Genomic DNA, 25,664 nt, shown 5'->3' with positions numbered 1-25,664 from the left:
AAAGAAAGAAAGAAAGAAAGAAAGAGGCATGAATTTGTGGGGAAAGCCACCATTGTTTTTCCACAGACTTTTCATACAAGTGACCTCCACACACACAACTAGTCATTCTGGCTGGCTGTGGTAGCCAATCACTTTCTACTAGCCAGCTGTGATACTGTACCATCATACTTCAATAATATTTAGATGCATTAGGGGAAAAAAGATACGCAACTTCAGTCTGAAGTTATGTAACAACTCAGGTTTTATCTAGATTAATGAACATGTACTTTTTAAAATGACCATTTTAAATTCTGTTCCCCCCCCCCGCACACATGCATAGACTGTATATATCTTCCTATATACCATATTTTTTGCTCTATAAGACTCACTTTTCCCCTCCTAAAAAGTAAGGGGAAATGTGTGTGCGTTTTATGGAGCGAATGCAGGCTGCGCAGCTATCCCAGAAGCCAGAACAGCAAGAGGGATTGCTGCTTTCACTGTGCAGCGATCCCTCTTGCTGTTCTGGCTTCTGAGATTCAGAATATTTTTTTTCTTGTTTTCCTCCTCCAAAAACTAGGTGCGTCTTGTGGTCTGGTGTGTCTTATAGAGCGAAAAATATGGTACATAAAAACCTAAGGAGCCATCATGTTCTGCAGTTCATGTGGTCACCAACAGGTGGCCACGCCAACTGCAGAATGGGCAGGGGTCAGCAACCTTTTCCAGCTGTGGCCTGGTCCACCATCCCTTAAAACCTTGTGGTGGGCCGGACTATATTTTGAGGGGGGGGAATGAACAAATTCCTATGCCCCACAAATAACCCAGAGATGCATTTTAAATAAAAGGACACATTCTACTCATATAAAAACACACGGATTCCCAGACCGTCCGTGGGCCGGATTGAGAAGGTGATTGGGCCGCATCCGGCCCCTGGGCCTTAGGTTGCTTACTCCTGAGCATGGGGAATGGTCTAGGTAAGCTGTTTAACGGCTTGGCTTTTGAAAAACAGGGGTTCATCAGTACTTAGCTAATTGGGAACCACTGGGCTGGAGCACAAGTGAGCCATCTGAGGCCCTTTGCCTAATTTTACATGGCCCTAAGCTGAATTATGTATTTCAAAAAAAACTTTGCAAGTGGTCAGTTCAGAGCTCTGGCAAAAGATATTGGCCTCTTCCCTGGCAGCCTACTGAGCGGGGAGGGAGAAGCGGGGGGGGGGGCAAAGATAAAAGCTGTCCCACCCACTTGTTTGCTCTGACTCTGAAAATATTATATTTTCAACCACCTGCAGGGTAATCAACTGTAAGTGCCTAGGCTGGAGAGCAATCACTTTCCCCTGAGAGCTGTTGCGATTCCCCGTTCTCCAAAGTATGGACCTTGAGCACTCTTAACAATATCCTACAAAGCATCCTTGCTCAGCTACTTGACCCACATGCCTCCTCCACTCACCACGAGGGGCAACAAGCCCATCACTCACCTTTTCAGTCAGGACATAGGCGTCAACGGTATCAACTACTTCCTCGAACACGCCTGGCAGGTAAGCCCCAACCCGCTTCACCAGCCACTCCTCACCTGTGAAGAAGAGGGAGTCACAAGGCCGGTCATATTGGAGAAACAGAATACCTTACAAGACTGCAGGTGGGATGGCAGGAATACCTGTCACACGCTTATTGCCCTCTCTGTCCTTGCACTCTTTCCGTGCCTGAAGTCTTATGGCTTGGTTGGGCCGAATGATGGTGGCCTGGATAGTCTGCACAACTTCGACCTCCTTTTGTGGGATGTAGGTGCCTATGAACAACAAGGATGTTATACAAGAAGGTGGGCCTCAAACCACACAGCTGACCTTTCACCAGGCCAGGCTGTTGGGTCCACCTATTGTCTAGTTCGGCGTTTCCCCAAATTTGGGTTTTGGACTACAAATCCCATCATCCCTAGCTAGCAGGGCCAGTAGTCAGGGATGATGGGAACTGTAGTCCAAACAAAACAAAACTGGGAGACCAAGTTTGGAAAGCCCTGGTCTAGTCTGACCGGCAAAAGTCTCAGGTGAAGGCTCTTCACACCAACTCCCACCTGTTCCTTTTAACTGGGTAAGCCCACGATTGAACCTGGAACACTCTGCATACCAAGCATTTGTGCCCCAACTGAACTTCAGCTTATTCTTACTTACCAGGCCCTTCAAACAACCATTCATCCCCAGCAATGTATTTGCCGCCATGGTCATCCTCAAAGTCCAAGAGGGCTTTCAGATGCAGAGCAGTGTTAGGCAGGACAACCTGCAGAGGTGTAACACCCTGGAGAGAGGGAGGGGGAGACAGTGAGCAAAGGGAGTCATAGCAGCAATGGAACAATTCCCAAGTCAAAGGCTTCGTGCTCAGGTCCTGCTTTTGGATTAACACATGAAGATTTCCACTGGCATCCGGCTGGCCACTGTAAGAACAGAATGCTGGACGAAACGGGCAACTGGCCTGATCCACCAGGCACTTCTTATGTTCTGACTCCTCTGGAGAATCTCAAAGAGCTGAATCTCAAAGGAACGCCCCACCGGATCAGGCCAAAGGCCTATCGGGTCCAGGATCCTGTTCTCACAGCGGCTGACCACATGCCCCTGCGAAGCCCCCAAGCAGGACCTGGGCGCAAGAGCACTTTCCTGCTCATGATCCTAGCTATTGCTATTCAGAGACGTATTGTCTGTGATGATGGAGGTTAATGGAACCATCACTGCTAACAGCTGTAGGCCCAAACACATGTGCCCCACATCTAATGGCCCTCTGATTTTGCCCTCGCTATGGGCCCCCACTGTGGAGAGGAGAAGCTCACATGTCCTTACCTGCTGTAGCTCTTCCCCTGGGTACAGAGGGAAAGGGTCCTGAGCCAGTCTGATCTCTAGGTCGGCATGCCTCAGCCGCACCTGCCCCCCGACATTGAGCTCAACGGCACCATCTGCTCCTCGGACCACTGGATTGAGGATGACACAGTAATAGCGAGGGGGGACCATCACCATCTTCACTGGGGCAAACACGATCCTGGAGTGGGAAGCAGGTTTGGAGGGAAGAATTAAAAGGCTCAGCTAGGACTGGGGACTTGTGGGTTCTCTGCGGCTGGGAAGACATCTTATATCCGAGCTTGTTGGCAGCTCAGGTTTAGCAAAGTGACCTCATTATACCTGTAGCCTTGCAAGGACACTGAGGGGAAAGATATGGCAGTTTAAACCAGGTTTGAGTATAGCAAGAAGGGAGCTGAGAAGGCATTTTGGTTCACTCTTTCTCCCTTGTTAAAACTTGTTTAAAAAACAAAACCTCAATGTTTCCCCCTTCTCACCCTCTTCAGCCTCTCCCCATCGTTTTGTAAAGCACCACTTCTTTCCTCTCGGTGCCTCTCCTTTCTCACTCCATTGCCATGACCATTGTGCAACTGGATCCCCTCCACTTCCCTGACTTCATGCAAATCACTTCCAAACCTACAACTGGGCTGTGCGGTGACAGACTAGTGCAAATACAGAAATATGAATGTTCTTTGCCCCTGAAGTAAGCTTCGGCCTAGGCAAGATTCCACAGTCATGCCTGTTGTAACATACCTAAGAACTTTATAGAGTTCGGTTTGCCCTTTCTGACATTGTTCTCTTTTAGCCATTTTAAAGTAATGACTCTGTTACTGTGGTCTCCCCTACGTATAAATGAAACCAATTTATCGAAAACAAAAAACCCAAAACCTTATGGTTAAGGGCGGGCGATGCCTCTCATAAACAACTATTAAAAAGTGAAGTGTATGTCTGTGGGAGAAAGAGAAAATGGTGAAGCAGGAAGAGGAGCATAACTACTGCAGGGAATTACTAACACTTGCATCGCCCACTGTTTGTGGCACTACTGGAGCCCTCCTGAGGAAAGGGGGCAAACAGAAACTACCCATCCGCCGCCCTCCTTTTTTGAGGCTTGCTCACCTCTCATTGTCTTGGCGGATATAGGTCTTGGGTCCCACTTCCACTCGAGTCACATTTGAGTTCTGGTCCAAGACATGGATGTAGTGGTATGGGGGGATCCGGATTATCGATTCAGCTGCCATCTCGCCTCCTGAGAGCGGTTGTAAAGAGAGGGCAATCTGAATAGGATGAACCCGACAGAAATCTCCAGTTTAAAACGCTGCCCTGGGCACACCCTCGACTCCTGAGTCACCTTCCCACAGGCTTACCCCCACGGGCAGGGCTTGGAGGAACTGTGCAACACCCTTTGTATCCACATTGTGCTAAAACCAATGCCTTTCGCTGCACTTAATCCTTCAACAAACTGAGGGAACCCAGCCCTGCCCTATTTTGCAGAAACCAATATCCAGCAACAACCAGAAGCCTGGATGCGGACACACCCACTTCCACGGAGCAGAATCAAAGTCTCCAGGCAATTACAGGGAAAGTGCTTAGCAATCAGGCACATAAAAAGACTAGGACAGGAAGTTACAGGACCTGAATGTTGTTGGAAATATAAATCTCAGGCTAGACTTCTCGAACAGCTTAGCTGCAGCACTTGGTATCTGGGGGGGGGGGGAGGGAGAAAAAGCAAGACAAATTAAATTTCCAGATAATGGCAGACGGAAGGATTCAGGAACTCCGAATTCCTCAAGCTGCAGCCTTGGAAGGGATTATTGCTTTTGTAACTAACCTCCCGATTCTAGATGGATAGCATCCAGAGCACATCCCAAGCGAAGACGTCTACTAGCTAAAAGGAAGCGGAATCTGCGAGAGGAGAAAACTTACTGCAGAACAGAGCGCTTGTTTTCTGGAGAGTTTTGTAGCCAGGAATTCCCCCTGAAGCTTTCGGTTCCTGGTAGAGGAGGAGCAAAGTAGCGAGTGGGAGAGAACCTTTTAAAGGGAAAGCAGAATGCTAAATGGATGGCGCAATTTAATTTATGACCCTAACAGCATAGAAGGAATCATAAGGGCAGGGGCCACACCTTGAAAGACATTGGTAGTTGTATCCCCTAATCATCATATTGGGAGTTCTTAGACACGACAAACTTATCAAACGGAACTGGGGCTGCTCAAAAAAGAAGTGTGGCCACACATCTCAGCCACTATTATGTTGCTGAAGCTGGTTCCTACTTCTCATATCCTAGTTCTAGATTTGCCTCACCATGCTGAAGTAGCTTCCTAATTCCCAGTTCCTTATCTGATGAAAGTTCATAACACTAAAAAAGAAATATATGTCCCTGAACTGAATCACAAGGTAAGTATACTGACCCCCCATTCCTCCATTTTCAGGGGACTCTTCCCTTTGGGACAAGCAATGATTTTCTATCATCTAAGGGTTGTAACCAATGTTAGTCCTGCTCAGAGCAGACCCTAACTTAGATGCGATCATTTCAATGAGGCTACTCATTGAGTAGGACTAGCATTGGACTTGGCCCAAAATGACCATCTTTGCACAACACTCCTAAATATGTGATAACATGTGACAATAAAAAAGCAAGGAACTGAGAGCCAGCAACTCAGGATAACGTTTGGGACCACACAAAGCACGCACCTGCACAACTGGGAGACTGTCTTCTATGAAATGTTGAGGAATCTTCTGGGTGCAAGGAACAGCCAAGTGCGTGTCTGCACATGGACAATAGCCCAAAAATGTAATAATATATGTCCCTTGCGCCCCAAGTAAGCTTTGAGCTAGATGGAATTCAACACCATCTTACAGGAGACACTCCCCCAGAAGCACAACTTTGTGGTGCTTGGAGCTTATTCTGGGATGTGCACTCCTAGCTCCTTATCCCCCCCCCTACATCTTTTGGCTATTATTCATACGTGAATATGCTCTTGACAGTGGCTTTTTATCATGGGAAGCTTTGGAGCAGGCAGGATTCAATACCGTATTGTAGAAAACAGCCTTCTGGATGTTTGGGAACTGGTAACCAACTTCAGCATCATGCCTGCAATGGTTGTGGGCACTGCAGTGTCAGCCAAAGAAAGAGAGGGTGGGGATCAGGGCCAGCCCATCCGTGAGGCAAGGTGAGGCAACCACTGTGTTGATCCAAAGGTGATCTGTTCTGGAAGCTCTGCTAACGCCACCTTGGTAGTTGAGATAACCCCACAATTAATTGGTAGTTGTTGCAGCAATGAGCTCCTATACAGTGGTACCTCGGGTTACATACGCTTCAAGTTACATACACTTCAGGTTACATATGCTTCAGGTTACAGACTCCGCTAACCCAGAAATATTACATCAGGTTAAGAACTTTGCTTCAGGATGAGAACAGAAATTGTGCAGTGGCGGCGCAGCAGCAGGCCCCATTAACTAAAGTGGTGCTTCAGGTTAAGAACAGACCTCCAGAACGAATTAAGTTCTTAACCTGAGGTACCACTGTATATGCATTTGCTTTGTTATAGGCTAATGGGCTTGCTTTGATGTTATCCTTATATGTGGGCTTAGGGTGCGGAGCTCTGAGCCCAGAAAGGGGAAGTAGCTGTAAGATTTGGGTATTTGCCACCTATGCCTTCACCTAGTCAGGTGGAGTGATGGAAGTCCTGGCCAAAGTGACGAGTGCTGCTTTGTGTGTAAGTAATGTATGCAGATTTGCTTGGGTGCGGACAAGCCATGTCCTCGCTGCGGTGTCCGTCCCATATCTGTAAAGGCTGGGAGACTTGGCAGGCTGATTTGCTGAAGTCTGCAACTTTCTTTTAATAAAGCACCAGAACAGTTCACTCTGGCATTTTTTTAACCTCCTTCTTTGGTGCCCCTGCACCCAACCACTCTCACAAGCCCTCCTTTGGGTCTGCCACCTCAGGCAGCAGGATCCATGGGGGCAGCAGATCCATCATCCAAGGAAAGCACCACCCATGGTGGCAATGACGGCAGAGCCCCCTCATGCCCGATCTACAGCAGCCTCTTGACAAAGAGGGGGTGCTGTGGGTCTCCCTTCCACCCTTGTTCCCAATGTAGAACTTCACTACTTCCTTTTCCCCTGGCAATGGGGAGGCACCATTTTGTGGTTCGCCTCAGGTGCCAAAATGTCTTGAGCCGGCCCTGATGAAGAATAACAGCTGAAGTTTGAGCAGTGGTGGGAAACACTTCACTTGTTGAAAGCCTGTCCTTTACATAGCTGTAAAGTCACAAGGGAATTCCCATGCGAGGGAAGTGGCCTACCAGATATGGTATCATATCCTTCCTACCAGATATTGTACAATCCCACTCGCATATAAAGATACTTGAGACTGACTTACTGTAAGGTTACCAAAAAATTTTCAGTGAATCCGGAGACACTTTTCAACTTCAATGGATTTTGTATGGGGACTGATTTGTAAATCCAGGGACTGTACCGGGGAAATGGGGACGTCTGGTAACCTTAACTTAAAGGTAAAGATAAAGGGACCCCTGACCATTAGGTCCAGTCGTGACCGACTCTGGGGTTGCGGCACTCATCTCGCTTTATTGGCCAAGGGAGCCGGCGTATATCTTCTGGGTCATGTGGCCAGCATGACTAAGCCGCTTCTGGCAAACCAGAGCAGCGCACGGAAACGCCGTTTACCTTCCCGCTGGAGCGATACCTATTTATCTACTTGCACTTTGACGTGCTTTCAAACTGCTAGGTTGGCAGGAGCAGGGACCGAGCAACGGGAGCTCACCCCTTCGCAGGGATTCGAACCGCCGACCTGCTGATTGGCAAGTCCTAGGCTCTGTGGTTTAACCCACAGCGCCAAGGGATTTTCTACTTGACCTAGAAGCATTTTTATATATCATGCTGGGATAGGTGGGTCTGATGAAAGCTTGTAAAAATTCTGAAATTCTGCCTGGTTATTTACTTCTCAAGTTACATAACTCCTTCAATAAACAAAGAGGCTAGCAACCCCAATTGCTAAAAGCTGGCAAATTACCAATGATTATTTTAGGGCAGGGCTCCCTTTTTAACAGTTGCATGAAAAGAGGGAATGCAGCAGGTGCTGCTTTTTCAATCACTTCAACAATGAGGGGAAGAATATAGGGCAGCAGTTAAAGGCACAGGAGCCCTAGCACAGTTGGCCACCTTACCCTACCCTACATCCAGCATAATCATGCAACTTCAGATATAGAAGTTTTTACCATTCACAGTGAATTGTAGCTGTTTTAGGGACCAAGGAATCTCTGCCTGAGATGTCATCCTACAATTCTTATGTTCCTTTGGGGCAAAGCACTAAATATAATTATTATTATGCCTAAAATAATTATAAACTGCTTTACATTTGTGTACTAGATGCACACTTGGTATGCTGTATCAGACTACCTGGGAACATCTAGGAATACATATTTCTCTTTAAGTAGTCAAATAATTTACCCATGGGTATAAGCTCAAGCTTTGAATCCTTGCTTCAAATCTAGACAATTATTTCTTACAACACAATCTTAACCATGTCTACTCAGAAGTAAATCCTAGTGAATTAATGGGATTTACTCTTAGGTAAACAGGATTAGGATTGCAGTCATAGCCTCATCTCAATTTATCCATTTGTCAAAAATATTAGCCCAACTACCTCTGTCTATGCTCTGGTAACCACTAGATTAGATTACTGCAATGAGCTATACGTGGGGTTGCCTCTGAAGATGGGTTTGGACGCTTCATCTGGTGCAGAATTCAGCATCCAGGTTGCTCACCAGGGCAAGACCGTTTGAGCATGACACTGATCCTGGCTTGACTGCACTAGCTGCAAATTAGTTTCTGGGCCTAATTCAAAGTCCTGATACTGGACCACAATACCCCAAAGACCACCTCTTCCCATATGATCCGACCCAGACCCTGTGATCATCTTCCAAGGCCCTTCTTCGTGTGCCTCCTCCATGAGAGACCTGGAGGGTGACTGGCAATACAAGAACGGGCCTTCTTGTTTATTTGCTCTCCCCAGGAAGGTCCGCCTGGTGCCTTCATTACATTTCTCTACAACCAGACCTTTGCTGTGTGTGGCAGGGAGGGGACCATTGCTGGTTTTTGTTTTTATCTTATATTTTGTGGGTTTCTTTATCTTTTATTTTTGTTGTGAACCACCGGAGATTTTCAGATGGTGGGCAGTATACAAATGAAAAAGAAAAGCCAACCTCACAACATCATTTTAACGATTACAGAAGCAATGTATGAGAAATTATTTCAGCACTTTTCTGGTTATTGGATACACAAAACGGCTTGGGGGAGAAATTTATTGAAATTCTAGCTTGAAGAGGAGTCTTCTATGATTCCTTTTTTCCTTACAGTGCTACCCCTCTCACACCTGGGCTGTACTTTTCTTCAAGTCCACGAAGATCACATGAGGTCTACAAAATAATTATCAGTTAAATACTTTCTTTAGTTTAATTGAAGGTGGGAATTCCTGGTTACTTTTGATGCTTTATTTTCTTCCTTCTTACACATTAACAGTAAACGGGAAGGCATCAGTCGCAGGGATAGAAGACTGAATAATATATGCGTTTTTAAAAATTAAACCCAACGTGCTTCACACTTAATTCTTCATCAGGAATACTCTTGAGCAACTGCTTTCAATCCTGGCCTCTTCACATTTATTGCAAACATGAAACAATCCGGCCTGAAATTCGCTCACAGGCGGCACTGCTGGCGCTCAGGCAGCGTAAAATGGAGATCACAACTCATACGGGAAACGAGGGGAGGCGGCAAATCGCGAGGTGCTTTTACTACGCATGCGGCAAACGCATACTGCATTCTTCACGGCAGTCGGAAGACGCAGGCGTCCCGCTGCGCATGCGCTCTCCGTGGCTTTAGGAGCATGCGCATTGATTTATTTACACTATATAGCCGCGCGCGCGACACAACCAGCGAGCTGTACTGCGCACGAGCGTATTGTTTTCGCAGAGCCTCCGCATCGGTCTATGCACGGCTCACTGCTACGCCCCCGTTCCTTCTCAAAGCGCATGCGTATTTTCCTTCTTTTCAGACTACGGTACCGAACTGCTGCAAAACGCATGCGCGTTGAGAAATAGCTTCCAAAACAAGACAAATTCTGTAGCGTAACGTCACCTAGTCTGTTGTTGTTTTTTAATTTAAGGAATATTGTCCACTTCAGCCATTTGAAAGGTGCACCAGAAAAACAAAAGCGTGTCATTTTGAGTTGTTAATCTGTCAGCCACTTCCTCTGCCGTCACATCCAAGCAAACTGCGTGACCTCACTTGTGCGGCAAACATGATGGGCATTCCACTTCGATGCCTATTTACTTGGAAGCCCTAAGGCAGCGATCCTAAGCATACTTGCCTGTGAGTAAACATCATTCAACATAGAAGGCTTTGCTTTTGAAAGCACGCACAGGATTGCACAGCAGGGCTGCACTCATAGTCCCTCTTTGCTGGGAGTAAGTCCCATTGACTATGAAATTGAACTGCAATTCTATATCCACTCATAAACAACAGAGTTATATTTTGGAATATGCATGATCCAGGAGCAGGGCCACACATTCTGTCATTGTTAGAAAATGTTTATTTTCACCTCCTCCACCACCACTTAAGTATTTGAAGCATCTTCCTATTATATAGCAATTATAATAGCGATACATTGTAATCCCTCAAAAGCACTCCTCAATTTGCCCAGTTCAGTGCTACAAAGGATACAACAAATAGGTTGTAAACTTGTGTTTTGGGTTGGCTTTAAAACAGAGAAGTTATCAGAATCATTCAAGACACAGGCTTGTAGAAAATTGGTTACTGGAAGATTTTTTTAAAAGTCCAACTCAAAACCAAGCAGAGGCGCTGAGAAAATATGTTGACAGCATCCATATAAAAGTCTGACGCTCAGTGGTTTGTGGTTGCAGAGTGCAATTCAAGCCAGGAGACAGAGTGCTATAGAGGTTAGTATCCCTCTAGTACAAGGAAGACTTCATAGTGTTCAAATTCCCATTGGCCCATGAAGCTCTGGGTGACCTTGAAGTTGTCACTATCTGGAACTTATCCCACAGGGTATCAAGTACACCACTTTAACTCCTTGGAGGACAAGAAAATTATAAATGTAGTAAAATAGCATATAATAAATCAACGTAGCTAACTTACAAATCTGCCCTGGCACAAGTATAATGTGGATTGAACAGGGTGCATGGGACAGCGATCACAGTAAAAATAACAAGGTATTACCCACTGGGATTTCTACTAAAAGTTATCTGTTTGCCTGCCAAGTTGAGTCAGCAGCATTGTGGTGCTAAATATGAGCTCAGTTAAGATCATTTGGTGCACAAATGCGATGCTGATGTTTTCCCAAGCCCGTCATGTGATAAAACAAGGGACCCTAGATAATTGTGGTTGAGGCCTTCTTTGCCAAAAGGTGAGAGAGAGTTAGAAGTCTCACATTTAACTCAAGTTCTTGCTGAAGGTTGTCTAGGTTAAGTCTGCATAAAAGTCACATTAAAGTAACTTGCATAAATGAGTAAGATCTCCTGTTCGTGGTGTAAGCGCCAAGAGGGCAATACAAACCAAATCTATTCAGAATTTCTACTGGATTCAACGGGGTTTATTTCCAGATATGGTTGAAGCTGCAGTACAATGCCGCATGCTAGTGACATAATCCATACTATGAAAGCATAGCTGTCTATCTGTGTTAAGTTCTAGATCACAGCAGGCGTCATGCAGATCGTCCTACACCTTACTTACTAGTACCTGCAAGCCCAAATATGCTGTCGAGTTCGTTCGTCTTCCCTGCGACATTTTTTTAAATATAGGCGACATAAGTGTACGGCAGGGAGTTGAATAATACGGAATGAGGGGCAGAAAGAGAAAAGGCACCATAATGGCCATTACGGATGAAGCTCTTCCCTGGCGGCCATTTTGTGAGAGGGGACGGAGTCACTCAAAAGAAAACTAACGGGGAGGGGAAAGGAGCAACCGTTACTCGCGCGCGGCCGCCTCGGCGCCGGCCAATCAACTTTCTTCTTTAAAAGAAAAAAACCCTACGGCCACAGCGCTCGTCACTCCACCCAATCAGCAAGCACCACACGTGGGGGCCTTTTGTACGATCCCGCGCACGTCGGGAGCGAGGACGGCAGCCCCACCCAATCGCTACCTGCCGCCTTCTCCATACCCCCTCTTCACCCCTCCCCGCCCAGAGAGGCTGTGGCGCCGGGGGGCGCGCGCGCGCGCAGAGGGGGCCAATCAGCGTGCGCGCCGAGGTTTCCTCGCGCCGCTGCCTCCTCGCTCTATCCCCCCTCCCACCTTCACTCCCCCCGCCCGCGCGACGTTGCTGCTGCTCCCCACTCGCTCCCCCCTCCCTTCCCGACCCCCCCTCTCGCCGAGCTGAACCCCCCCTCCCCCGCTCGTTGCCGCCGCCATGGACCCGAGCAACTGGAGCAGCTTCATCTTCCAGGTAACCCCCCCTCCCTTCTCCTCCACCTTCCCCCCTCCCTTCTCCGCTAAAAAAAGGGGGGGAGCGCGAGCGGAGAAGGACAAGGGAGCGCAAGCAAGAGCTCTAGGCTCCCCGCTCACACCCTCCCTGCCCCGCCCCTCCCCTCGGGAATCCCAGCGGGCGGGGGCCCTTGCGCGCGCGGGCCAGCAGGGCGCACTCAGCACGCGCTCCCCCCCCCCCCGCCTCGCGCTGCCCCAACGGTCACCTCCCTCCGCCCAGCGCAGCCTTGCGCTCCCCCTACCCCCTCGTTCTCTACGCTCGCTGTGCCCAGCCCCTCCCTCCGCCTCGCGCTTCATCTCCCTCTCCCCCCCACCAACGGTCACCTCCCTCTCGCGCTCGCTCTGCCCATCCCCTCGCGCTTGTCCCCCACCTTTTTCCCTGCCAGTTGCTACCTCGGTGCCTCCTCGGTCCCACTCCCAGTGATCCTGCTTTCCAAAATGCCCCCCCCCCCCGATACACACGCACTACAGCTGCCTCGCCCTCTCCAAGGCTACGCGCGCATAATCCTCTCTTCCCGTCATGCCCCCCACAAAATAAAATGTCCTCCTGCCATAATTGCTTTCCTCTCCCCAAAGCTGTGCCCTCTAGGGGTTTCTGCCTAACACCAGTGCGAGTTTGGCCACACATGCCAAGGAGAGGCTTCATGCTCATTTCCTGGCCCCGCTATTTACTTACCCTGAAGCGCAGGCACAAAAGGAGGTAGCTAGGTGTGACCTTTGGCAGCCAACAGGTGTAGTGTTGGATTTCCCACCTGTTTCCTGCCTACCTTTATGTGTGGACTCCTAAAGGGGCCGTCTCTGGACATTAAAAAATGCAGGGAGATGACCCCACTTCTTTCCTCCTCACCTACAAATGCATTATGATATAGATAGTGGCTGTATACATGGTGGGAGGTACATTACCTCCAACTTTTCCTGTGACCAGGCATGTGTGGCCAAATTTTGTCAAGATTGCATGAGGCCCCTACTTCCCCACCCTTTGGAGCTCCTTGTCTTAACCTCCTGCTTCCACTTCTTGAGCCTCCCTTGCAGACAATTTCCTCTTTAAACCTGCAGCCCCACCTCCCCAGCCACCTCCCCTTTCCAGTTTCTGACCAAATAATAACCTCCTGCCTGCTGCTGTCACCCTTGACTCCTTTCCTGGGTAATCGCCCTCCCTCCTAGGGCTTCCTGCCAGGGTTTTCCCTTTGCAGAGCTGAGCCTCAGGCCTTCCCCTTTTTCAGATATGCAACTACTGTTCTTGCTTTTCCCTTAATGTCTCTCCTCTTCTAAGTCAGAGACATGGCTCCCCTAGTACTTCACCATCATGTGTGTGGTTGGGGAGGGGGAATCTCCCAGGCATACACCTTAACATAATGCTGTCCCATATTTACTGCTGTTGGGAATCCCTTGCCTACCGTTTTCCCCATTCCTGAAGAAAAGTAGACTCTCCTAGTACATGCCCTCTTTTATTCCATACTTTTGTACACAATATTCAAACCTTCATCTTGGACCAGTGTAGCAATTTATCTTTACAGTCCCATACCTTACACCTAGCTTTCTGTTCTCCCACAAACAAACTTTCCTCCTTCCCCACACCATGGGAAACCAACTAAGTTCTGCTTAGAGTAGACCCACTGAAATTAATGCACCAGAAAGGCATATCTTATTAATTTAAATTGTCCCACTTACATTGGATTCAACCCCATATTTTTCCTGTTGTAAACCATAACTACTCCACACGTACATACAGTGCTTGAAGTTACTTGGGTCAAGCAATTGCTGCTCTCTTTACATCTTTCACCTCATCACCCATAGTTCCTGTGGAATAACCAAACACACTGATTTCCTACAATTACCCATTTCTCTCTTGCCGTCCTTTGAATTTAACTCTTGAGTTCCAAATTTGCTGAAGGGTGGGGAGGATTCTTTTTCTTTTAAGGTTCCCTAATCTTTCTTTTTTCCTGTCTCTTTAGCAGAGTCATACACAGAACCCTCTGCAGGTTGGGACCGAAATCCAGTCCAGATTTTTTGCTGCTCAGGGCTGCAGTCAAAGCCCCTTCCAGGTGAGCTCTGTCTGGGCACCAAATGGAGAGCGATGGACCCCTTTGAAAAACGATATCTACTTAAGGCAGCTGCATCTCAGTGCTGGAGACCAAAATTTTTTATACGAATTGCCTCAACCTCAAAGGGTACCCTGTACAAATACTTGATTTTAAAAAATAATTTCTGTATTTCTTACTGTAAATACTGTTTTACACTTATTTAGCCACTCTTACTTGATGTCAGTCACTTAATGTTTATTTTTATTTGTTTACTTTCAGCATTTATATACCACCCAATTAACCATGTCCTCTGGGCAGTTCACAAATTAAAATCAATAAAATACAACTATATTCAGTCAATTAAAATCATTACAGAAGCAGCAGCAATTTTAAAAAAATAGCATAAAACAGTTGTGGGACTGAGGCTCTGAAATAATGATTTGCCAGAGACCACCCAATAAAGCTTGTGCAGAGTTTTAAAGCCAAGTACCCTTATGTTAAAAGAAACGGTCCCCTTCTCCCAGTTCTCAGTTACCAAACCCATGAAGTTAATCTGGTGCACTTCAAGTTTACTCTGAATTAAAAGTTAAAGTTTTACTGGGGCCAAGAATTCTGCCTTGCTGTGCACATATTATCTTGGTTCTATTTAGATTTGTTTTGCTTTTATTATTATTATTATTACTAGCCTCATATATCCCAGACTTCAACAGGTAACAAATTAAAACAAAATAAATTATTATTGTATAAATACCCTGATAGGCAGCTTTATCCCATACACATTTTTTCCGAAGTAAGTGTCACCATGTTCAGTAGGCATAGGATTGCAGTTTAAGGTCAGCCCTTCCCTCGTTAACTCTATACTTTAAAAAGCAATCTAAATCAAAGTTTTATTGGGTAATATCTAATTAAATCATACCCTGAGTTGACCCAGTGAAATCAACTGGTATTACTTAGGTTCATTGATTTCAGTGGATCTGTTCTGAGTATAACTAATGTTGCATATAGCTGGTTGTTTTGGAAGCTACCCAGACTTGGATGCTGACAGACCTGTGCCAGAGAAAGAACTATTTGAACTTCACTTACAGATAATGCTCTAAATTGAATTTAAAAGGTCGTGAAGGAACATAACCAAGACGACTGTATTTTTGAATAATAACAGATCTCTGAAATGCTAGATTGAACTTAGGTTTATGTAGTGGTTTGTCATTTTTCCTGATAGCATCCCTTGTTCCATTTTTCTGACCAGTGTGCAGAGATTAAGGGGTTAGTCCTTCACACATTTTCCTGGGAATAAGCAATACAAAACAAAGCATAATTTACTTCCAAGTAACTCTGCCTAGTTTCTGACACATATGACTTGACCTTGGTCACAAATCAGTGACTGAACAGGAATTTGAATTCAAGTCTCTTCTTAAGTTCACATCTATAGAAGTTAAGAAAGACTGTCACTTCATGATATGGTAGTTGTCCTTACTGTTTTCTGATGGTGATGGGCACTAGAAAGTCTTCTAGCCAGGCAAGCCAGTACCATGGGTCCTTATGTATTTTTTTGTTGCCTGGAGTTAAATTATGTTCATCACCTTATATAGCTAATGCACAAAAGCTGCTCAGTGAAGAGGTAATTTTTGGTTTGTAGAATTTGGAGTGAAAAAATTTAATCTCTCTTTGTAAATGTGAAAATCACAAAGTAAAACGGCTTAGTTTGGACCCATGGATTGCCATATATGGACTGAACATATTTTCATTGAAATTGATTTCTAAATTGTTAGCATTTTTAAAAGAATACTTTTCTAGATTTTTAAAAGGTTTCAAACACATTTTTCTCTAATCCTGTGATTTATTTCCTGATTGAAAATTTTGGGAAATATTTTGGCTAAGGAATAAGAACAAATTGGTGTCTAAATGGTGGTTGGCTCAAATCTATGCATTTCTTCTTTCTAAAAGCCTTGTAAATAAGTTTACAAACATTGCTTTTCTGCCATGTTTTTACTAGCACACTAGGGATGGCAGATGGACAGAGAGCTTTGTCCCTCCTGCATCAGTTAGCTGCATTTCTCTGGTAGGTGCACAGGAGGGATGGAAAACTCCTTCCCGAGACTACTCACTTGCCTGCATAGAATTCCTTCTCATGGCTACCAGGCTAGTACTTAAATAGTACAAAGCTGCATCAGCCATATATGTAATGAGATATTGTAGGCTGAATTTCTTTTCTAATGTGTTTTTTATATTCTGCTCGTACTCGGAACTCCCATCCAAGAGAATGATCAGGTTCACACCTGATTAGCTTCAGGCATGCTGTGGTTTCCACACCATTCACTGGCATCAATTTTAAAGACTTATGATATGTATTATTAGAATGGAGGGTACACATTTAAGGTAGGCAGAAAGCTATCCCAGATAAAGTTTCTGTAATCCAGCTTTGTAAACAGCCAATCATCCAGTTGCCTTTGACACACAGGCAACCAGCAAGAAATGTTTAACAAACTGGAACCTGGTTGTCCTTCTCCCACCTGTAAACGTGCAGATGCATGAGAGCAAATGGGCTAGTAGTTTCTGTGGTTAGAGTTAGGGTGAAGCTTCCAGTACACTTAAGCTGATGGCACTGTACTGAGCTAGATTTTCCAGACTTAGTAAGAAATACCCAAGTCTTCACTTTGCAGGGCATGGTATCTGTAAAAGCAGAGCTCTCCAACTCTGAGATGCCCAGCTCTTTAACTTGAATTCTAACTATTCAGTGGAGCTGGTGAGTGTTTGTAGTGAGTATTCCTGCTTCTCCTTCCATAACATTTGGTAAATAATAATCCAGCCCACCTTAGTCTTCCCCCACCTAAGATGAGTTCAAGCTAGTTTATGAGAGACGGATGCTTTTGAAATGGGAATTTACTATTCCATCCACTCTACAAGTTTCTAGAATACTGTAGGCTTTCAGGATTCATTGTTCATTACTGTATTTTTCAAGTATAAAATCTCTTTTCTGTTCAGACTGCCACCACAACAGCCCCTCCCCAGCAGACAGCCACCCCTGCTGAATCCCTCCAAGTGGATCTCCTTCCAGTCTTGGCTGCAGCCCAGGAAACAGCCGCTGCGGCTGCTGTGGTTGCTGCCGCTACTGGCTCCGCACCATCTGCTTCCACAGTAGACACGGCCGCTTTGAAGCAGCAGCAACCTTCTGCTTCTGAGGGTGGTGGTGGGCAGGTAGCACCATCCTCTCAAACTACACAAGCCCCAAGCTCCCAGGCGGCTTCTGCTACGCAACAGCAAGGTGATGCCCAGAAGAAGCCCAAGAGCAAAGGTCCCTACATCTGCTCCCTGTGTGCTAAAGAATTCAAAAATGGCTACAACCTGCGGCGCCATGAAGCCATTCATACGGGGGCCAAAGCTTCTCGTGCTGGACCCACGACCATGAAGATGCCCACCATGGTCCCCCTCAGCTTGCTTAGTGTTTCCGCCATCGGTGGCACAACAGCAGCAACACCTGCCCCTGCCGAAGGTGCAGGAAACACAGCAGGGTCAGGAGCAGGGCTGGTGACCACTACAGCATCAGGCAAACGCATCCGGAAGAACCATGCTTGTGAGATGTGTGGGAAAGCCTTCCGGGACGTCTACCATCTCAATCGGCATAAGTTGTCTCATTCAGACGAGAAGCCCTACCAGTGTCCTGTCTGCCAGCAGCGATTCAAGCGGAAGGATCGCATGAGCTATCACGTCCGTTCGCATGATGGTGCTGTGCACAAGCCGTACATCTGCAGCCACTGTGGAAAGAGTTTCTCTCGGTACGAGGGATTCAAGGGTGCAGGGAGGAGGCAGTTCAAAGGGGACTTGTTGCAGGGCTTACGTGAGGAAGGTTGGCTTTTAGAAAAGGTGTTTCCCCTTGTGATAGAGAATAAGCTTTAGCAGACAACATCTTGAACCAGTGTGAGTTAGGATGGCACTATTAGACTAGAAGCTAACATTAACTGATTGAGGGATGTCTGGGGGCGCCTCAGGATCCCTTCCCTTTGCAGCTCTTGCCATAACTCAAATTCCTCCAAGGCTAATCTTGACTACCTTGGCCATATAAGAGGTTTTCTAAGGGACACCAGCTGGTGCTGGTTCTGTGGGAGGACTCCAGAACAGTAAAGACCGCATGGGAAATCCATCCAAATCCCTCACCAGTTCCATTCCTAGGAGCAGCTAACTCATTGCAGTTCTTACGTACCAATCCAGATGAACAAACAGGACAGAAAGAAAGGAAAGGGGAGGCATGTGAAAGCACATATTTTCTCAATTGTGGCTCACTGTCTTATTTTAAGTTTGCAGTGTATAACCCAAACCAGAAAATTTCCCCAGTCCTGCCACTAGTACTTTTGTATCGTAATACCAAAGAGTGTTAGGCAGTGTTTCTTTCTGACTACCTATAAAATGCAACCATTAACAAGAGGCTTCTAACTGGGATTGAGGCATCGACACCCATGAGAGGTAAGTGTAGACATTCAAAGAACCTTCACAAAAGTGCAACAAGTGGCTTTCATAAAGTATTGAAAAGAAACAGGAAAATATAAATATAACCCCACAATTTGATATTCAGGTCAGATTCAAACATGTAGAAATAGCATAAGACTTCTCCTTGACTTTGTCAACTCAACAGACATGTCCATGTTTCATTGTTCCTCCGTGTAAAAACAAATCCCTGCATATACTGAACTAGCATGCTGGTAAGAAACTAAAAGCTTTCTTGACATGCTAGCTTTTCATTCAAGGGATTTGTTTTAACAGGGAGGTACTTTCAAACATGTAGTCCTTCACCTGCAGTCTGAAGTGTACAGTTCAAGAAGTGCCAGATCTATGGAATTCCTTTGCATATTAATTGGCTGTTAGCTCAAGCAACAGACAATGAGGTCAGCTTGTGGGGAAAAAAAACTTCACATTTCCAGATTTAAACATTTGCAAATGTACTTAGTAATTGCATTGTCACCATGCTGGCAGCATAGAACACTAATATGTTGCAGCCTGATTAGAAAGGCTCTGTGACCAGGTTTCTCCCCCTTTGCTTCTGAGATTTTACCAGAATTGCCGTTACATTTGCCAGCTTTTCTGTACAACTGTAGAAAGAATACACTTGATCTTTAAGATAAGTTAGGCCTTCTCAATTCCTACACTTGGCCTAGGTTTTGTGTGGACCTGCAGTTGCATGGAACAGCAAGAGCAGCCTGTCCTCAAAATATAAAGAAAATTCCAGAGAAACAAATTAGTCAATAATTTCCCCATGAGCTTTAAATGTTCTTGTAAGCCCCCAAAAAAAGCATGAACATAAAAAGAATGTGCTCAAGTTTTCTGATCTGACGGCCCCTTGTAGAAATGGAAGCAGGAGGACAGGCGTAGGTTGGTTGATTGGTTTATTAAAGTTGTGTACTGCACTATACCCATAGATCTCAGGGTGGTTCATGACATAAAATTACAAATTTATTTAACCTATTTAACAAAAAATTCTAGTAACATTCCAGGCTTCACAGCTCCTAGATGCCATAGAGTCAGGCTTGCAACAATAAAGGAGTAAACATGGGCTTTTAAAGAAATAACTTTAGAAATGCAACCTTTTTAAAGTAGGTCTTTAAAATATGAGTGTTGGTATGGTCTGATACATATACACTCAAGTCACACAGAACTACATAAAATACAGAGGACCTAACACCTGACTAGAACACACTGTTTTCTACACCCTTTTTGTTTATTTTGTTGGGTAGAAACTCCTTGAATATATCCAGAATTTCTTTTCATCACCACAAGGGATTGTAATTTTAGCAGCAGAAAGCACATAAATTACACATGTGCTGTAGAAATTTCCTCTAGGCAAGCTAGCTATGTATATTCAAGGTTGCTCCCATTTTTTAACACTGCACTTTCTTACCCTTTCAAATAAGTGACAACCTTTATTTTATTTAGCAAAATTTATATGCCATTTTATTGTAACAAAACCTCTAAAAGGTTTACAAGAATATTAACAACAAAGCTAGTTAAAAATAAGAAACGTTTAAAAAAATTAAAAGCAACTCTAAACTAAAAAGACATTAAAACATGTCAGCATCGTCTCAGTTCTAAGTTTACAGTTTCTATTTTCAGCTTGCTTTCTAATGGAGGGTTCCCTGTAAATCAGTTGGATTCTTGAGTGTCAAATCCTTTTCTGAATTGTTTTCCAGCTTAGGTTTTATCAGTATCTGTGACTAATCTGTGGCTAATTAATAAACCATTGAGTGGATGAATTCCCCAAGAACATTTCTGTAGGCACATAGTCTCCCCCACTCATCTTGCCTAGACTCACATCAGTGAATGCTTAAAAATGATGAATTAAGCCTGTTAAAACTATAACTGGCACTTTTTAATGACAGAGTTATTGTACTGTTAACAGCTGCAAGCTAACTGGCGTTTAAGAGGAACAGCTTTTCCAAAAGAAGCATATTCCTATGCATCTGTTAAAAGCAGAAAAACTTTACCAGTAAAAGAAACAGGGACAACCCAGCTCTAGGAGACATGCAACTATAGCAACATAGTTGGGATTGAGAAGGAAAAGGAGATGAATTTAATAATGAGGGGGACATGGACCTTTTTAGCAGGGAATGAAAGAGAATTCCTCAAGAACAGATCACTTACTTGAATATTTCTTTCCTCCCACAGTCCGGACCATTTGAACAGCCATGTGCGGCAAGTCCACTCGACAGAGAGGCCCTTCAAATGTGAGGTACCTTCCCCCACTGACAGTATTGCTGTATCAACTCTCTACTCCCTCCCCTTATTTAATTTGTCCCCAATAATCTGCCTGAGTTTCTGGTGCAAGAGAAGGCAATGTCAGGTCCCCTGTACTTAAAGGGAACTTTGCACGTTCTCAAGTCCCATAGTCTTTGGTTGCCTTGGGAAGTGGGCTGCTGTAGGCAAAAACATTTCCGCCATGATTCCTTTCTCTCTGTTTCTGCAGACATGTGAAGCAGCCTTTGCCACCAAGGATCGGCTGCGTGCTCACACAGTCCGTCATGAGGAGAAGGTGCCATGTCACGTGTGTGGAAAGATGCTGAGCGCCGCCTACATCACGGACCACATGAAAGTACACAGCCAAGGGCCGAATCATGTCTGCGAACTGTGCAACAAAGGTAAGAGGACAGGGCTCTCTGTGAAAGTATCTGGAAGTGAGAGAAAAATACTTAGCCGTCTCTTCTGGGAATTCTAGCAGTCGCACAGTACAATCTGATGTAGGTTTTGTAAGAATTAGGTTTCAATGGAGCTTACTCCTAACTGCATTTGCATAGGATTCCAACTTTAATTGGTACTTGCATAAGTGCTTGCTCCTTTATAATATGGTTTCTCAGCATATCAGCCAGAGTCATGTTTGAGACCTGCTTCAGGTTATTTCATTTGCAGTTTGAATTAGATGTGGCTGGTTTTCCACAAGCTTTCAAGCAGACCTGCCAGGCTGTCATTAACCTCAGCTCAGCTGAACAGCCATGGATGGTGACCCACCAGGGCCTTATAGGTAGGGGGTTTATTATCCAACTGACAGGCTGCAGTATGTGGTAGGTGGGCTGCATTCATCTTGGTAAGTCAAAGTTGCACATGCCTGCTTTAGAAGTAGTCAGCCGGATTTGATTCCTTTACATGTGAGGCCAAACATACTCTCTGTCAGCATTAAATACAGAATTGCAGAAGAGGACTGACTTGATAAGAATATATAATAATGCCTTTGAAACAAGTTACGTTTGAAGGACCAATGTGAGACCAGGCAGCATTTTATTTTTGTTGGCCTGCAGCTGTTGCTCAGACTTCCTGCTTTATCGTAACAAGAAAACTGCTTGGCAAGACAGCTGGCTCCTAATGTTTTTTTCTCCATTTACATGTCCGAGCATCTCCTTAGTTCCATTTTGCCACAAGCTTAAATAGCTACACTGTACTGTGTAAGTGTAGGATGACATGATTTATTATATATAGTTAGCTTTGCTAATTCTCCATATATAGATGGAATCCAATGTGCAGGTAGATAACGAAACAGTATGGAAAGAGGACTGCTAATATTTGAATTGTGTGTGTTACAACTTTACCCATCTGACATACTTAGATGGGTATATTATTTTTAAATAGAAAACAATATCCTTAAAATAATTCAAAATAGGCTGAATAATGAATAATGTGCAGGTTAGTAAGAAAGTTTTTTTAAAATCATCATCATCATCATCATCATCATCATCTGCTTTTCCTTTGTGGAAACACCTGGATTATCTCACTGGATAATGTGCATAATCCATTATGCTTTACCCATATATTTAAAATAAAATCTTCAACATATTGTAGATAACTGGATTCTCAGAAGCATAAAGCAGCACTTTACTATTAATCACTTCTTAGAATTCTTTTATGCCTTTTAAGTATTTCATATTGCAGGGAATATAGGTAACATAGATTTGCTGTGGGGCGGGGGGAGAAAATCTGCTTTCTTCTTCTCATCCAGCTACATCTGGTCTAGGATTACAGCTCTGATATTTTTGTGTTGAGTCTTAAGTTCCTCACCTTTACTTCCTCAATGCCGCGATGCAGCTGCCCCTAGAGTGGGGTCTGTTGTTCAAACAGAGATAGCTTACCTGGTGGCAAGATGCAGCCATCTCTGGGGTGGAGAAGCTGCCTCTTCACCAGGGAGCCCTGTCGCAATGGATCTTTCACTAGATGTTGAGACGCAGCCGCCTCTAGGGTGAGGCACAGCCAAGCATTACAGGACACTGGAGTACGTTTTCAGTAGACCGGACACTGACCTGGCTGGTTTTTGTCCTTCTCCCCCTCCCGTAGGGTTCACCACAGCGGCCTACCTCAGGGTCCACGCGGTCAAGGACCACGGACTGGCCGCCCCGCGGCTGGAGCGTTTCCTTTGCAAGCTGTGTGGCGTGCACTGCAAGACCCCGGCTCAGCTCAACGGGCATCTGCAGACGCACGCAGGAGAAGGGGCTGCGGCCACTGAGGGCCAACCGCTGCGGTGAAACGCTGGCCGGGCCACCAGGCAAGAGCCGCTTCCTTCTGTCCTAGGGAATGGGGAGGGGAGGCCCATCTGTCCCATAGGGTACCCACGTGTCCTTGTATTCTCAGTGGGAGACGGAGAACCCCATCTCCCCTGGGGCGGCTGCATCCTAAATTAGCATCCCTCTGCCAGTGTTTAAGTGCCTGCATATTGCAGTGCCTATCTTGGTTTGGATGCTTATGTGTGACTCAGGATCCTTTTGCAGGTTCATCTAAAGAGGATAGAAGCAGGATTGAGCTTTCATTTTTTAAAAAATGAAAAGGTGCACATAATCGTTTGAATGTTTTATTTATCTGAATACTGTTTTATTTTTCCAAAGTCAAAGGAGTTCTTGTACCTTCAACAAGAAATATAGACTACAATTAATATTTTGAAGTTAGCAACAGACAGGGCACATTGATGGGTGTTTTGTCTCCTTTTTGCCCTTCATTACTTTGTCTCCTGTCCAACATTAGGCGTAACTGTTGCTTTTGAGACACAACTGATCATGGGGTAGCAGTAAGTGAATCTATTCCCATGAGATGCTGTAATGTAGTGGGAGATTTTCTAGCCCCACTCACTGCTATGGATGTATTCCCTATGTATCATGCATCTTGGAGAACTGTGAGAGCTGGAGTCCCCTGAGAAAACTTTTCTGTGAAAGTTTAACCTTTATTATGCATTAGGACAACAATTTAAGTGATAAACCCCAGTTAGCTGTATTGTCTGCGCTTAATTTCAAGTTAGAGCTAGTGAGTTCTTTCAACCTTGCTTTATTTTTCAGCCTTTTAAGGAAGGGAACTTCCCTGCAGGACATGGATAAATATGGTGCTTTGGAGGAAGGGGCAGCTGCATCCATCTCTTTCTTACTTCGTGAAACCAGCTGTGTCTTCTACTCCAGCTTACAGCAGGGGGAGGGTGGGAGGAAGCAGGCTACACAACTGTGTTAATTAAATTTCTGAGGGTGAGAAACCCCTTTGACTTTGTACATCTGTCTTCCTCCACAGGTACGGGTGAGGTCTGCCCCCTCGCGGCAGCCGTCTCGGCCCCACCTCCCGCCGCCGTCACGGTGCTGCCCATGGAGGGAGCTTCGGTTGTGAGCCAAGCCCTCCCCACACAGCCCTGGTGATTTCTGGGAGTGGGGAGGCAGAAGCCGACCCTCCCAGTCCCATCCCTCTCCCTCACTGGCAGCTGGAGCCTCCAAGCCCAGATGAATATGCAGTGGCCATATTTGGGTGTTTAATTTAATGGTGGTTTCATTCATTCTCTCCCCTGCCTGTGCTCGTAAAATAGTGGTGCTGGGAAAGCACCTGCCCAGCCAAAGCAGCAGCTCTTGTTCAGAGGGCCATGGAAGGGCTGTGTGTGCATTCAGAGAGCACCCTCGTTTTATTGACTCCCCTGCTCTAGTCCCCTTAACGTCTAGCCCCACAAGAGTCCCATAAACCCATGCACCCTCTCCTGTCCTTAGCCAAATAGCTACAGTCTTCGTCACCATAAGTCTCTTGCTTATTCCAGCAGTGCTCCCCATTGCCCCTAAATCAGCTACACAAAAAGAGTGAGACAATGGGACAGGAAAGACTTAACAAGCTCAGCTCAGGAACAGAATGAGGAGGGCTCAAGGATGGGATATCCGTGGGACAAAATTGTGGGGCAAGATTGCAGCTGGTGGCGGGGGGAGGCCAGAGTTGGGAATAGAGTTGTGTTGGTTGAGGGGTTGACAGAACTTGGGAAACCCAAAAAGAAGTTAGAAGGGGGATGAAAATCAGGATTGAGGGGCATTGTAGGTGCCAGGAGCTCAAGTCTGGGGTGGCAGGGGGCTGCAGTGGGATGGGATGGAAAAGGATTGGATTTCTCCATGGCTTCAGTGTGGAGTGCCCTCCATTCCCCTGCTGAGGAACTGCTCTGAATTTCCCTCCTTGCCCAAGCACCTCATTCTTTCATGGTGTCTGTTTTAATGCTCCATTCCCTGAGCTTCTCTCGTGATTCGTGTTCCAAGCGTGTCAGCCCCCCACACCAAGCATTGATGCCCCACCCGCTGAAAACCTTTCTTGTTGCATGCAACCCCCACAGTTTGGGGTTAGAGTCCTCGCTTTTTTGTATTATATATATTAAAAAAAAATCCCCTGACATTTAAAATAAACTCCCTTTGTGGTTTTTTTTGTTTTTGTTTTTTGTTAACACAAAATGTAATGAAGCTGTGTCCATCTATCCTTTCTCCCTGTTCCCTCCCTCACCCCACATCTTTCCTTCTCCCATGCACCCTTTCTGGATCTGTGTCTCAACAGCAAAAGATTTTAGTAAAAACATTGAAGGAAAAAAATCCA

General features: G+C 45.5%; 2 protein-coding genes across 21 annotated transcripts in view; one reads left to right on the top strand and one right to left on the bottom strand.

Annotated features, from left to right (window-relative positions):
• Positions 1-13,196, bottom strand: part of MVP (major vault protein) — a 25,379-nt gene extending 12,183 nt beyond the window's left edge. Inside the window, exons 1-7 of one of the 10 annotated variants that reach the window (XM_083581885.1) lie at positions 12,986-13,196; positions 4,427-4,494; positions 3,911-4,040; positions 2,801-2,996; positions 2,141-2,264; positions 1,630-1,761; positions 1,451-1,545 (exon numbers count right to left, since the gene is read on the bottom strand). In XM_083581885.1, the coding sequence (XP_083438011.1) occupies positions 1,451-1,545; positions 1,630-1,761; positions 2,141-2,264; positions 2,801-2,996; positions 3,911-4,032 (669 nt within the window). In that variant the 5' untranslated portion in view covers positions 4,033-4,040; positions 4,427-4,494; positions 12,986-13,196. The other 9 variants (XM_083581884.1, XM_083581886.1, XM_083581890.1 and 6 more) reach the window with 9 other exon arrangements.
• On the top strand, positions 11,924-25,664 carry MAZ (MYC associated zinc finger protein). 11 transcript variants are annotated; one of them, XM_083581897.1, is made up of 8 exons: positions 11,934-12,271; positions 14,268-14,354; positions 16,327-16,392; positions 17,316-18,106; positions 20,985-21,048; positions 21,283-21,454; positions 23,136-23,343; positions 24,348-25,664. In XM_083581897.1, the coding sequence occupies exons 1-7, from the start codon at positions 12,236-12,238 to the stop codon at positions 23,321-23,323; spliced, it is 1,404 nt and encodes a 467-aa protein (XP_083438023.1). In that variant the 5' UTR covers positions 11,934-12,235; the 3' UTR covers positions 23,324-23,343; positions 24,348-25,664. The 11 variants fall into 11 exon arrangements, with proteins under 11 accessions (XP_083438018.1, XP_083438023.1, XP_083438027.1 ...); XM_083581896.1 differs by having other exon boundaries at positions 12,010-12,271; positions 14,265-14,354; XM_083581891.1 differs by having other exon boundaries at positions 12,010-12,271; positions 14,265-14,480.

Source organism: Podarcis filfolensis (assembly GCF_964270895.1).
Source record: "Podarcis filfolensis genome assembly, chromosome: 13".
Lineage (NCBI taxonomy): Eukaryota > Metazoa > Chordata > Lepidosauria > Squamata > Lacertidae > Podarcis > Podarcis filfolensis.
This window is presented reverse-complemented; position numbering and strand designations above follow the sequence as displayed.

Coding starts and splice junctions, on each gene's coding strand:
- MAZ (XM_083581891.1), top strand. CDS start 12,236: ATGGACCCGAGCAACTGGAGCAGCTTCATCTTCCAG. Junction 12,272..14,264: donor GGAGCAGCTTCATCTTCCAG/GTAACCCCCCCT, acceptor CTGTCTCTTTAG/CAGAGTCATACACAGAACCC. Junction 16,393..17,315: donor CAGTTAGCTGCATTTCTCTG/GTAGGTGCACAG, acceptor TTTTCTGTTCAG/ACTGCCACCACAACAGCCCC.